Source organism: Haliaeetus albicilla, chromosome 2 (genome assembly GCF_947461875.1).
Source record: "Haliaeetus albicilla chromosome 2, bHalAlb1.1, whole genome shotgun sequence".
NCBI lineage: Eukaryota > Metazoa > Chordata > Aves > Accipitriformes > Accipitridae > Haliaeetus > Haliaeetus albicilla.
In genome coordinates this window covers 19,139,197-19,153,308 of record NC_091484.1, presented here as the reverse complement: position 1 = coordinate 19,153,308, position 14,112 = coordinate 19,139,197, and the positions used below count along the sequence as shown (strand labels likewise).

At 50.6% G+C, this 14,112-nt stretch overlaps 1 protein-coding gene across 1 annotated transcript in view; it reads right to left on the bottom strand.

Annotated features, from left to right (window-relative positions):
* Positions 1-14,112, bottom strand: part of LOC104316209 (fer-1-like protein 4) — a 40,805-nt gene that overhangs the window by 4,183 nt on the left and 22,510 nt on the right. Inside the window, exons 25-42 of the mRNA XM_069808826.1 lie at positions 13,794-13,928; positions 12,376-12,549; positions 12,015-12,131; positions 11,505-11,666; positions 11,027-11,186; positions 9,849-9,952; positions 9,334-9,465; positions 8,663-8,711; positions 8,457-8,563; positions 7,969-8,100; positions 7,122-7,232; positions 6,545-6,672; positions 5,870-6,040; positions 4,943-5,097; positions 2,942-3,120; positions 1,820-1,905; positions 799-897; positions 265-506 (exon numbers count right to left, since the gene is read on the bottom strand). Of these exons, the coding sequence (XP_069664927.1) occupies positions 265-506; positions 799-897; positions 1,820-1,905; positions 2,942-3,120; positions 4,943-5,097; positions 5,870-6,040; positions 6,545-6,672; positions 7,122-7,232; positions 7,969-8,100; positions 8,457-8,563; positions 8,663-8,711; positions 9,334-9,465; positions 9,849-9,952; positions 11,027-11,186; positions 11,505-11,666; positions 12,015-12,131; positions 12,376-12,549; positions 13,794-13,928 (2,443 nt within the window). The remainder of the gene's footprint in view (positions 1-264; positions 507-798; positions 898-1,819; positions 1,906-2,941; positions 3,121-4,942; positions 5,098-5,869; positions 6,041-6,544; positions 6,673-7,121; positions 7,233-7,968; positions 8,101-8,456; positions 8,564-8,662; positions 8,712-9,333; positions 9,466-9,848; positions 9,953-11,026; positions 11,187-11,504; positions 11,667-12,014; positions 12,132-12,375; positions 12,550-13,793; positions 13,929-14,112) is intronic.

Here is a 14,112-nt window from a genome sequence, read left to right as displayed (position 1 = left end):
CCTGTGGTGTCACAGGCCCTGAAAAAGGACACCAAGGCCCTGGAACAAGCATGCAAGCTCAACATGTCTGTGTAGGACAGGTGCCTATCTCCAGGTTCTGCCTATAGCTCACGTGAAAAACCAGCCCAGGTGGCTGCTGAGCTGAAGAGCTTGATCTGATGTTCCTGGTGTCCCTTCTCAGAGAGCTGGGCCCTGAGGGGAACACTGTAATACTCCGGCAAGGTGAGGGACAGGTCAACCCGCTTCCAGCAGGTCATACCATACCTAGAAAGTCATTAGCTGAAATCCTGTCGTAATCCCAGACCTGGAGGACCAGAACAGCCGGTTCCCGAAACTCTGATTCCTCCACAGAGAAGACAGAGTCCTTCTTCTTGTAGGTGATCTCCTTCTCAGTCGGGAGATAGTTGAAGCGGAAGATGAACCTCCAGTTGAAATTGCCCTCCCCAGTCAAGGAGTTAAAGTGAACATCCGTCTCCTGCTTGTCGTGGTCAAGACCCTTTATCCAGCTGCAGGAGAAACTCAGTTATCTCCTACCCCTGTCAGCCAGCCCCAAAGGCAGAGCAGAAGGATGGAGGGGCTGAACCCCATGGGGTAGCCAGAAAGGAAGAGTCGAAGAGCCAAACCAGACCAACACCTGACCAACATCTTTGGGGGTACAGCAGTTCATGCAGGGGACTGGAGTGGGGCACCTCATGCTGATGCAGGGAGCAGCAGAGGTTCAGAGGAGGTAGGGAGGGTGTGGAGCAGGGCAGGGAGCAGGACAGCCAGGCTCTGGCCTCCCTCTGGCTCCCATCAGACCTTTTCACGTAGATGTCACTGGAAGGCTCTCCCGTTACTGGGTTGACATCATCAAGGATCACGTCATCTGTGTTCCAGATAATCACACGCAGCTCATAGCTGTGGGAAGGGCACAGGCGTGCATGAGACATGCTCTCACCCCCAGCAAAGCAGAAGGACTTGAACAGTCCTAGCACTGTGGTCCCCTGCCAGGGCTCCTCTGGCCAAGCACAGCCGAGCAGTCTCACTGCCATGCCCTTCTCACAAAGCCCTTCCTGGGGGGCTACAACCCCACAAGACAAACACCCACAGCCAAAACAGGCAGCTTTTGCAAAGCAAATCCCTGGTACATGGGAAACTCACCAGCATCACTTAGCCATAGGAGCACAGAAAGGCTTAGGCAGGAAGAGAGCTCTGCGGCCTCTGCTCCAACCTCTTGCTCTAATTTCATAGTAGATCAGATTGCTCAGGGCCTTGTCTGCATGAGTTTTGACTATCTCCAAGAATGGATATCCCAGCACCTCTCTGGGTCACTCCATCCCTTTCCCAGGGTAGCTTCACTCTCATTGGGAAAATATTTTTCCTACATCCAGTTGGAGTTTCCATTGCTGCAATTTGTGTCCATTAACTCTTGTCCTTTCATGTGCATCTCTGAGAAGAATCTGGACCCTCCATCTCAGTAGCCCCATTAGATCATTGAAAACAGCAGATGTCCTCCTTCACTTCTTCAGGCACACAGAGGACATCTGTCCACTAGCCAAAATAGACCTAGATGAGTAGCTCTGACCTGGGTTTCTATCACCTTCATGTCCAGCCTTAGAAAGATTAGCCCTGCCGTTCACAAACACTTGGGCAGCTGAAGCGCTTATGCCCCATGCTGATACACCCAAGAGACCGTTCCATGGCCAGAGCTGAAGAAGAGAGGAGGGCTATATGCCAGGCTAGCACAGATTGTCAGCCTGTGCAGGACTCCATGGCTCATCCCGCCAGGCATGGTGAGGGACACTGACCCTCCACACAGCCCTGCTCCCATGGGTGCTACCTGACAGGCAGTCGTGGCTTGATATTGACAGGCGGCGGTATGGGGACGTCATTTGGAAACATGTCAATCCACATGTGCAAGGAGCCCTGATGAGAGAAGACAGCAGAGTGACTTCAAAAGACAGACCACCCTCCAGCTCTTCAAGGAGCAAGGGCTTGGTTCTGCAAGGAAAGCTCTCACCAGAAAGCCACTACTTGGCTCTTTCCATCCCCAACACTTCAGAGTGATGTGTGACTGGATTTTAGATAGGGAAAAAATGAAAACTACCAAAAATTGCTTATTTCCCTCCCCACCCTGCTCCCAAGAAAAAACAGTTCAGCTGAACTGAGTCTATTTCAAACAGAGGCAAACGTGTCCCTCTGTCTTAACAAGAAGCATACAATGATGCAACACTTCAGCATAACGAAGAAAACTAAAAAGTGATGGGTCTGATCCTCTTTTCCCCATATGCATTTCCAACACTGACCAAAGCCAGAGTGACTGCAGAGCTCTGCTTTATTACAGACCTCTAGTACCTGAGGGAAGAGGAGATGTTCAGTACAGGACATTGAAATGGTTGAGCTCTGATCACTGCGCTGCATAAAACTGAGGATGAATGTTTCTCCTCCAGCCAGCAGTTATGTCGTGCCCCCAGGAAGGAGCCAAGGGTACAGCAGCAGTGACAGGGGACAAAGCAGAGGAAAAGGCACGGTTAGGCAAGGACACTACCACCCACCATGGTGCATGTTGGCAGGGCTCAGAAGGCAGAGCAGGTCCCTTGCCACCCACACAGCATCCTCATCAGAGCAGTGCTACATGGCTTGAGGAGACAGGAAGGACTCTGGGCTGCCACCATTGTGAACACATCAGTGGACAGAGGTCCCTTGAGGAAAGTGTGTTCAGAAGCACCATGAGACATCAGAGGGTGGATATAAGCAAAGGACACCCAAGGCCAAAAGTCCTCACTTCATAGCAGGGCCAGCCATTCACAGACACAGCTCCAGTTGCCCACCCAGGAAGGGGCAACACCATGATGAGGAGAAAAAAGGACAACAGGGGACCAGCCAGCGGACTGGGAACCAGCCACCCCGAAGGTCCTTCTCCCAGAGCAGTGTCTAGGCTCAGCAAGGGAACACATCTCACCTGCACAAGCCCAGGGTTCTCCGGGTTGTACAGGGACCGGATCTCCACATGCTCTGGTACCAGCTTGTACCCGTATCCTGGCATCTCTTCCCAGTGCTGCAGGACGTACAAAGCCTTATGTTCATCATCCACTGAACAGTTCTCATCTGCCACTCCTCTCTTGTTCCTCACAGAGGCCTCTGCAGCAGGACACAGCCAGGTAGAAGATGAAGGCATATGGCCAGCAAGAGCCACGTCAGGACGTTAGTCACAGGCACAAGTAAGGGAAGATGATGGCCAGGGCAAACAAGCACCTCACCAAAATGGGGAGAAGCAGGAGGGCAAGGATGAAGGGAATTGAGTTCAATATGTTGCAGTGATGAGGAAAACTGTAGGCAGGAAGACAAACAAGCTAAGAGAATTAAGAGGAAAAGGGCAAAAAAGAATTTATTATGGCCCTGGGAAAAAGACCTAGGGGACACCAAGGAGGGTGTAGTTTAAGTCCCCATGTCTCTGTGGTAGTGCCAACAGATCCATGGATGAGAGGTTTTGCCCTAGAAGTGCTCCAGAAAAGCACCACTTGTCACTTGGCAGAGACACGCAGCTATGCTCTCCGTTAATTAACAGTCTGCACGATTAATTGAGTCATTTGGCACAGTGAAGCCAAATGGCAGTTCAAGACCAAATCCTGCTGGTGGGGAGAAAAGCAGGAACCAACAGGCGAGGACACAATGACCCACCCACCCCTGGGTTTATGGAGAGCATCTGCCCTTTGGAGATCAGTCTGAGACCAAAACCATCCCAAGCAGTCCCCGAGCACAGCAGAGGTTCACAAGGCACCCACTGCAGCCACGTTTGAACCAGAGCTGGCTCTCAGGGGAACACCAGGAGAGCACCTCAGTTCTCCCTTCCCAGCTACCCAGTGACCTAGGAAAAGGGGGAAAGGGCTTTTGGAGGCTCCTTGCCCTCTCCTGAGCAGGATTTCTTTCCCCTTCATGACATAAGCCATAGAGGCCAGAGGAAAGCTGAGGAAAGCAGCACTGAAATGAGCAGAAGGTAAAGTTGGCTGTACACAGAGGTCCCCTCCCTGGGCAGGTCAGGCACAGGGATCATCCTTCCTACAGGCTACATAGCATTGCCTTGCAGGACCCAGCCATCCACAAGTGGGACACATCTGCTCCATCCTTTCCTCCAGGCTGGTTTCAATTGCACAGGTGTTGGCCACCAGAGGGAATGTGGACAGCAGGGACAGGCCTGTGTGCTCAGGGAAGTTCTCCGTCACTGCTGGCGGAGGGCATGAAAGGTTTCTGTGTTCTTGGACACCCACAGCCTTGGCTCAGGGTTTGTAATGCCAGCGAGGAGGAAAGAAAAACAGCAAAGGAGAAGCAGAAGCTGCCCCCAAGGAGGAAATCAATAGTAGTAAGGAGCAGTAGGGAGTCACCCAAGGCACCCAAAGCCACTAGAAGCAGAGAGCATCCCTGAAGGACAAAGCCAGATTAAAACAGGAAAGGAGACTGAAAAAGACCCCCCCCCCCCCAAAAAAAAAACCAACAAAAAAACAAAAACCAAAAAACAAGCCATGAAAAAAAGGACTCCAGTATCTTGCTGATGGTGGTCACAAGCAGATGGAGGTACAGCTTTGTGATGGTGTCAGCCATCAGAATAAGCTATGCCTTCTTTGGCTGCGCAAGCCATCAAATCCTGGTGCACATCACTGCTGTGCAAGTGGGTTTAGTTTGCTACACCCACTGCCTGAAAAGCCAGTTTCGGACCTAATGGCCTGGATCACAGCTTCCCCCAGTGCAACACCATCATCCACTGAAACCAGGCCACTGAGCACCAAGGATGCTCCCTGCAGTGACCCAGAAAGCTGGGCCATGCAGGGCACAGAGTGGGGGCAGCCAGCCTGGACACTTCAGGGAAGAGAGGCTGCTGGGTTCCCAGACCTCTCACCAGTACATGCACTGCTGAGCACAGGCAGCTGATTAAGGGAGCAGTCACTGATCTCCAGGCCCTCCATACCTTCAGGAAAAGCCTCTGGAGGGACCTTAAATATTTTATTGTTCACTTTGACCTCCTCCCATCTGTACTCTGCTGCAGGGAGCAAGTTTTTCTTGCATAAACTATCCAAGATCTGTGTGGGCTTGAAAGCGTCTCGCCACATGTTGTAGCCATTTCTGCATGGAAGAGAGAACATCAAGAACATCTTCAGCTTAGACCCAACAGGTTTTTTTCCTAGGCTGTGAAACGCCCTGCCTTCCCTAGAGCACAGGCTGTGCCACCAGAACCCTGCTCAGATTTTCACTAGGAAAACCACAGGCACACAAAAGCTTAATGAATGAAAAGCTTAACAAGCTCTCCTCCCCCAGACCAAGCCAGGCTTGCATGCCACAGAACCGTTAGCTTCAGAGCAGCAACAGGAGCAATTCCAGCTGCAGCTCATAAGTGGGAGAGAGGTTTTAGCAGTGCTGGGGACTCAGCTCCATGCCCACAGCTAATTCTCCAACAGCAGGTTAGGAGAAGAGAAGTTTACAGAAAACTGGCCAGAGGCCAAAAGGAAAACAAACAGATCTCATGAGTGTTGCTGCTCACAGAATTAACTACTGTCAGAGAAACCACCCTACTTTCTGAAAGAGGTCAAAATCATATCAATGTCAAGTGAGCACTTTTATCACAGAACACCAACATGAAAGCATTAAAGAATTTTTTGCTACTATATGCAAAACATATTAGTCTGCAGTAGGAATTAGAGCTATTTCAGGAAGCTAGTAGGAGTCTAAAGGAGATGGAGTTATCCATGTAACTTGCAGTGAATCTGTGGGGTACCTGCTCAAAGGATACTGCGGGTGCAAGCTCCATCCTGTGAAACTGGAGGTGCGCTGTTACCCACCCAAATGGTAGGTGAGAAGAACACATCTCATGGCCCTAACATGTCACACCAGTACCTACATGTCGTACTGAGAAGCCACTCCACAGTTGGCCCTGTGCTTGCTGTAGAATCGATTCTCCAAGTCAATCTTGGTCTCCCCAATCAGATCATCAGATCCAAGCAAATCATGGTCAAATATTGCCACAGTGAGTTCTGATTCCATGGGAAAGGAGACTGTCAGCTCCACAACTCTGGACAGAAGCAGATGGGGAGAGTGCAATTAGCAAAGAGGATGGAAATGAAACACATGCTCTGCTTTGATCATCCTACACATTTAAGAACTGTATTTGACAACTCAAAGACCTCTGATAGAGTTTGGCTCTCCATAAGTTAAGCATGTGCGGTTTTCAGTGCATGCAGTTTTCAGTGTGCATGTTCAAACAAAGGAGTTACTTTTCCAGGAATGTATGCAATTGGAGAGAGGTCTTGGAGCTAGGGAAAAAGCTCTCCAAGACTCTCTTGCTGCTTGGCTTGCTCCTTTGTTAAATGAAGCCCTTGAGAGTGCTCCCCTCCTAACCCCAAACACTTATGGCTCCTGTGTCAGCCAGAGGCAAGAGACATGCCTGGGACCTCTGTGTTGCAGCACAAGATTCTCCAGCAGAAAGGAACAGAAGACCACACATGCTGGGCCACAGCCTGAGTCCCAGATTTGCACTATTCCTATTAAACCTGCTAGATGAAAACTTCCTGCATACTCTCCAAACACAGGATTGAGCTGCTTTGGGATGTATCGCTCCTTTGTGTCCTTCTGCTCCTGCCCCACAGTCACCACCACGTAGGGGTCTGCCTTGCCATTGGGGTCTGCTGGAGACAGGTTCGTAGCCTGGAATACACAAGAGGTACTGCCATACATCAGCTGCCAAGAGCAACCTGCACAAGGAACACAGGTCTAAGACCACCCAAGCCTGCTAGTCAGGTCCCTCCAGCAGCTGCCCCAGCAGTGAAACAGGCACTTGCTCCCATGCAAATCCCCACTCAACAAGCCACTGATGTCTTTAGCTGTCAGCCCACCTACTTGCTCACTGCCTCAAGGCAGATGACAGGATCTGAGAAATGCCCGTCTGGATTTTTAGCACCTCCTGAAGTTACAAAGCAAGGAATGCTCCCCATGGACAAGATGTAGCTTACTTCCACTGGGCTAGCAGAGCCTTCAAGCCAGCATTGAGCTTTCCACAAATGCCACTGCACATATTTACTGAGCAGAGAATGGCAGGAGGTCCCTAGGGAGGTACAGACCTCCAAGCACTACTGCCACCACCACCAGAGACTTACCTTAATGATGTAAACTCTTACAAGAACCTTGATGGGTCTGTTCCTTGGAACGCCCTGGGAGACCTTGGGCTCCGTGCTGGCTTCCTCAGTGGGGTAGACATAGAAGGAGCCCTACAGAAAAGACACTGCAAGTAACAACTAGATGCAAAAGAGAGTATCTCAGATGGGATTGGAGCCACCAAGACCAGCTTCACCTGCCAACTGGAAAATCAGAGAAAATCACCATTGCCCTATGCAGACCACAGTCACCCTGTGCCCATGGGGACAGTCCTTTCCAAAGGCACTGTCATGTCCACGTGGCCCAAGCAGTCCTTGTTTGCAAGTTAGGCTGCAGGCTGTCAGACCACTGCCAATGCCAGAAAATCTGAAGATCTCCAAGCACTTTGGACTGCCAAAGGCAGAGGGCAAAAGGTTTTCTAGGGACCTTCTTAAACCAGCTTCTGTAGATATTTCAGTCTTCAAGAGCTCCTGGGTGGGAGGGTGATGCCTCTTATAAAAAAGTTTTACTAACTTCAAAACCAGTGAAGCTCACTAATTCTTGTATTTGCACACTGAACATACCCAGAGGCCCCAACCAGAGTAAGAGTCCTTTATGCTTCATGCTTTCTCCTTGCAAGAGCTACAAAATCTGAATCAGGTGTATTTATCAACTAACAAAGGACCACAGTACACAATTGCTTCACCAGGCACCAACAGTACCCTGGCCATGCCGCACCATGGCCTTACATCAATTTGCACACACCTGCACTCTCCAAGGCTTTGCTGGTGTCAGCATGCTCTGAAATACAGGTTGTCCTAAGGATTTTCAGCCACATGCAGCACAAATGTCATTCCAATGATACAGTACCTTGTACTTCCCCACAAAATGTTCATCCTCGTTTCCATCTTCATCCTCATTTGCTTTCCCACGATGAAGGGGGAAAATGCACAGCCAGTCTTCAAAATTATCAAATTCATTTTCCAGCTCAGAGTTGTAGATCTGAAATAAGTAGAACGTCATTTTTGGCTTTTCCCTGCCATCTTAAAGGGGAGGAGAGTCAGAAAAAACATCCTTTCCCTCCTTCAACCATTTCACCTGGTCCTACCTTACCCCTGTATTACTCAGTGCAGGGTGTTATGGTTTTCCCTTATCCCCCCAGGTCCATCCACAGATGTGCATACACATCTCAGCTTGGCTCCACGGTCTCACTAGCTGTTTCAAAGCCCAGCAATGATGGGGGCCCAGCACACACTGCAGGTTCTCCTTCCAGTCTAACCTCTACTGCAGGGAGGTGAGGAGGACATGGACAAAGGGCCAGGATTGAAAGAGGCCAGATCTGTCACCCCAATAATCACCTGAAGTGTGGTGATGAGCTTCCTCTTGGGTCGAGCAGGTTCAGCTTCAATTACTGCCTCATCTTCTGCTTCCATGTCAATGGAGGATGTGTGTAAATTCCCTCCATCTAGAAATGGCGATAGGAGATTAGGAAATGCTCCGATTTCTCCCATCATCTCAAGTGTCTGCTCCCCACAGAAGAGCTGAGTATTGCTAGAGGACTCACCTGCATCATTCAGGTCATCATTCTCAGCATCTTCCTCGTCACTGCGTGTCTGAAACACACACAAACAGTCACCCCACATCCCTGACAGCAAAGGCTTCTCCATCCAAACATAGGACACTGTCAAAGCTTTCCTGCCAGCAGAGTAATACTTAGTCTGATATCATTTAGCATTAACATCATTGTAGAAGGGTATCCAATGAGTGCCTTAATGACCTTTTCTTCTCCCCAGATCCTCCTGCTGTTTTTTTTTTTTTATGGGGATTTAAGGGACATAGGGCAAGGAAGGAAATTTGGGGCAGACCTGCTCCCATAGCACATCCTGGGAAGAGAGCTAGGACAGAGAGTAAGAAGCATGAAAGCCCCTGCATTGCAGCTAAAATCAGCAATGTCACATTTTCAGGACTGCCTCAACAAAAGTTCAGTTGCATTCTCAAAACCACTTGGACACCTAGCCTCAGGGATGCTTCAACATCCATTGCCTGCTGAAATCAGCCCATCTGGTGGATGCTTGATACCTGGCTACCTTAAATGTCCTTGACACACAAAAGCCCACATCTTCCTGCAGATCCATGACAGGAGGGTTCCTATGACGCTCAGTGCTGTTGAAAACATCTTCCTCAAGCCAGTGCAGCCACTTTTCCCCTCTGCTGGCAGCTGTCACAAAAGATTACCTGGTTATACAGCTCCTTCAGAGACTCATAGTACTTGGACCACCAATCCAGTTCTTCCAGCTCTGGTTTTTCCTCTTCATATTCATCATCCCTCTTTACAAGCTTATTGATAGTAATTTTCTTCAAAGGAGCCTTAAAAGAACAGAGAAAATGGTTCAGAGGAAGGAAACAACCACCCAGGACACCCATGCATCCTACTCTAGTGCCCTGGGAGCCTCTGGCAGAGGCTTAGCTTTCAGGCAGAGCACAGGAGGTACACAGCTACCTGTAGCCCCAGGTTTGTGCTTTGCTACAAAAGCAGCAGTTTTCAAGGCACAAGGCAACACAGCTCTCCTCCCTGTGCCAGAGCCCAGACATGCAGCAGTGCTGATGGACAAGCAGGAGAGGAATGTTTGGGTCCAGAGCAAAACTGGTGGTTGAAACCTAACTCTGAACTTCTGAACTTTCTTTTTTGTTTGTAACCTTCAGTCTGGCTTTCCAAACTTCAAAATTCCTGGGCTCAATACATCACTCACCTTCACAAGGCTCAGGGGGTGAATGCTGGGACCTGGGTCACCAGCTGCCGGGCCAATATTTACCACAGTCTGAGAGGGAAGATGCTGGGATGAGACTTTCCGAGCTGAGATGAAGAGAAGGAGCTTCATGTTTCCATGTATTTATTTCTGCCCACTGCTTCCTACTTTTTGGCCAGTTGTTATTCCACAGGAAAACCCTCCCTTTTACCCCACTATAGTGTGATTGCTTTTAAAGCTTTTGATAGCAGACCCTGCAAAAATATTATGGAAATCCAAATACAGTGCTGAGCCTGACCACCATCACCAGCATGCTTGTTGCTGACTGCCAGGAATTCAGATTTATGAAATACACCTTCCTTACTTGGAAACAACCACAGATCGATCAAGCCTTTGCTTCTTCCCCTTCATGCCGTATTTATTTACACAATTCCAGATCAGGAGCTCTGGCTGTTGCTGTCACAGAGCTATTTAGTGAATCCATTACCCAACAAACAGACCTTGACCCAATGATGTGAGAGAAGTGTAAACCTTTCAGTCCTTAGTCCTAGTGGACCAGCTCCCTAAAGCTTGATAGAGGTCTCACTGGGGACAGCTCTCCAGCCCAGCTACACAGAGGGTTGAAATAGGTGCGTACAATCCCAGGCTAAATAACTCTGATTTTAGACACAAACTTTCCACAGGGATAAGTTATTGTCTAGTATCTAGCCCCAGCTAAATGTTCTGCTGGACTAAGATGTTTTCACAAGCCATTCTCCCTCCTCTACTTTCTACAAATGTAGAGCAAACAGTACCTGGGAAAGAGACCCCAAGGAGATGCCACATCCACAGATGAACAGTCCTGCTGGTGTGGTGGGGAGGCAAATGTTAAGCTAACCTTGGAGAAAACAGTCTGTAAACTGCCTTCTGCCATCCCTAAAGAGGGATGCCAGCCCTTACACAGCACTCCGTTGCTTGGCTGCTGATGCTTCCTGAACACCAGTCTGGATCCAAGTGCTACAGACCAGGATCACAACCTGCCTCCAACCCTAACCTGCTCTATGCTGTGCTTTTGCTAGGCATCTTATGGCTCCCGGGAGAGGACTTTGCTGCCTGGCTAGGAGGGAGTGGAAGGGCCAGGGATCCCTGCCACTGGTAGAACCTGCCTGCTGCCTCCACAGGAACCTCACCAAGCAGCTCACCTTTGGGCACATCTTCTGGTTCCTCCTCCAGCTCTCTGGGAGAGAATTTCATCACGTCAGACACAACATGGGTACCCACCAGCACAGTGCGCCCAAACGCCCGCTTTTCCACCACGAAGATGCTAAGGGGAGGATGCAGGTAGACCTGCTCAGGGAGCTCCTGCAAAAGAACCATGCACAGCATTCATAGGAGCAAGGGTGATACCTGTGGCAGCCCCACCACATGCGGGGAGGTCCGACGGTGCCTTGCAGCTCTGCCCAAAAACCAAAGCCTTGCAGTGACAGGCAATGGCTGAGACTGCTCTTGGTAGGCAATTTCACAAAGGTTTTGATCTGCAGCTGAACCATATGGCCATGGGACAGCATAATGTCAGGGGCAGCTCCCCTCCTGCTACCTTGCCCATGCAGACAGGCACTGCACGGGTGCAGGATGACCACAGTGCACCCTGGCATGGCAGGACCCCCCCTTTCCACTCACCACATCCATGTATTTGACCACCTCAGTGAAGTTGGGGTTCTTTTTGTAGGCCATGATCACCTCTGACTCCACCTTCTTGCCAGCACATTCAATGATCACCTGGGGCTGATCCACCTCGAACAAGTTCACCCGCTTCAGGTCCCGCAGGCCCCAGAACAGGATCTGAAGCACAACACTGGGTTGTTCAAGACAGGCCAGGCATGGCACAGCCATGCAGCCTGCAACCCTGCCCAATGCTGCCACCCCCCTCACCCCACAGGACACAGACCCCAAGAGAGGCATGAGGCCACTCTCTCAACCCAGCCACCCAACAGCTCTGGCTGTTAAACTGCTGAGATAGTTTCTCCCTCATGTCAAGCACCTCCATTTCTAGCATCTGCTCAGGCTTCAAAGGCACATTTGAACTCCAAACCCGGCTCCCTGCCCAAGCCCTGCCCCTCTGCACAGGCCAGCTGTGCTGTCCACTTGGGGCAGCCTGGTGGGGAGCCAGCCCAGTAGAAGGCAGCACACCTCTATGCGAAACTCCTTCAGCACTGGGCGGATGCCCTCAGGGATGATGAACCGTCCGGCATGGGGGTCTCCCAGGTAGTTGGGCTCCTTGGGCTCCACGTCCTCCGGCACTGACGGCTGAACAGATGGAGCCAGGACACACCAAGTGATGAAAGCCATTTCTATTCCATGCCATGTCCCCTCTCCCTCCCCTCTTCACCTGTGCTCACAGGGTCTGTCCCTGCAGCCTCCCTTCAGTTGAAAGCCAGGTGTGGCTTTCAACAGGGAATCCTCTGGTGGGCCCCATGCAACCAGCTCCTCACCCACATAAGCTCTCCCCAGAGAGCTGGCGACCATGCGCAGCTTCCTACAAGCCCATTACCTCCAAATAGCCACTATAATCCAGCTCAATTAGCTCAAAAGTGGCAACGAGTTCTCCCACTGCTTTGGTGCCTTTGTAGAAATCAAAGAACTGCAGGGCAGGTTTGGTGTATGGCTCATCAACCAGCTTCACATGTGGGACGGCAAAGGCGTGGCCAAGGAACTCAGGGGAACCCTGCAGGAAAGGGGGAATGGGTCAAAGCATCCCTGTATTATCTCACCACCTCAGAGAAAAGGCCACCACTAATTCAGCCAACCTGGGACAGCACAAGACCACTCCTCCACCCTTGCCATCCTCCGCTTTGATTTCCTCTGCTCCATCCAGAGCTAGGAGCAGATGAGACATGCCTGCAGCAGCTCTTCTTAACTCCCAGTCCATCTCCATGCAGAACTGGGCAAACAGCCTGGGACCATGCACCAGAGGACATCAAAGCCAGATGAGGTTGCTCAGTGTCCTCCAGCCAGGGTTTGAATGTCTCCAAGGATAAGAGATCCCACAAGCTCTCTGAGCTCCAGGCCCAGCGTCTGAACTCTCTCTGGGTGAAAATTGCTTCCTTATATCAAGTTGGATGTTTTTCTTGTTCCAACTTGTGTCTGTTGCCTGTCATCCTGCCCCTGGGTACCTCCAAGAGAAGCCTGACTCCACCTTTTCTACCCTCTCCCACCAGGCAGCTGCAGGCAGCAATAAGATGCTGCCTTTGCCTCATCTTCTCCAGGCTGAATATACCCAGCTCTCCACCTCTCTTCACTCTGTCCTGTGCTCCAACCCCAACCATCTTGGTGGCCTCCTCTGGACTCACTCCAGTATGTCAGTGTCTACCTTGTACCAGGACCCAGGAAATGGACCCAGGAAAGCTGCTGAGCTACACAGGAGAATATGGTGTGAGTTACACCATTCTCCTTACAATAACAAAGAGGGCCCAGGAGAGGAGTGTGACTTCAAAGTACTACTGAAGAGAGAAAAGGGAGGACTGAGGAGGTATGGAAGGTGGTACCTGGGGGACAGAGAGGAAGTAACAACCATAAGAGCTACATTGTTTCCCCCTGGCTACAAGCCCTTTGCAATGGGAGCCTGCCGAGGAAACAGGGCAGGCAGCTGGAAGAGGCACAGTGCTTCTCTAAAGTGGAGAGATCCTGGATCCACCGAGCACTAATAAGGCCCTGGCTCAGAGCATCTCTGAGCCATCTGCACACTGCAGCCAGCAGCTTCACCCCAGCTCATAGCAGAAGTCTGCAGAAAGTTTCAACCTCAGTCACAACCCCCAGGACACACCGCCACCAGTGGACCAGGATCAAGCTCACTCATGGAAACCAAACAGAGATGTGGTTCCTAAGTGCCTGCTTGCAGAACCCGTACAGAGATCCTCTGCCCTCCCTGTCCTGGAAACGATAGCAGGAGGGCAGCATGGCCATACTTACAAATTTATTGTGGCTGAAAAGGTTGATTATAATGATGGGGGTATCTGTTTTTAACTCTTCTTTTTTCCCATCAATAATGAGCTGGTCAAACAGAAGTAGCTCATTCCACATGGGGCTCAGTGTCTCCTCCAGCATCTGCAGACAGAGACAGGAGGCTTGAGCGTACCACAGCCAGTGGAAACAAACCACACGCACTTTGTAAAGAGAGTGAGGAAGCATGGGCTGATCCCCTCTTCCACACAGCTTGCGCCTGGCAGCAGGGGAGATGGTAAAAGCGTGAAATCAGCACTCGGGGCCAACTAGCACATGCCAATCAACC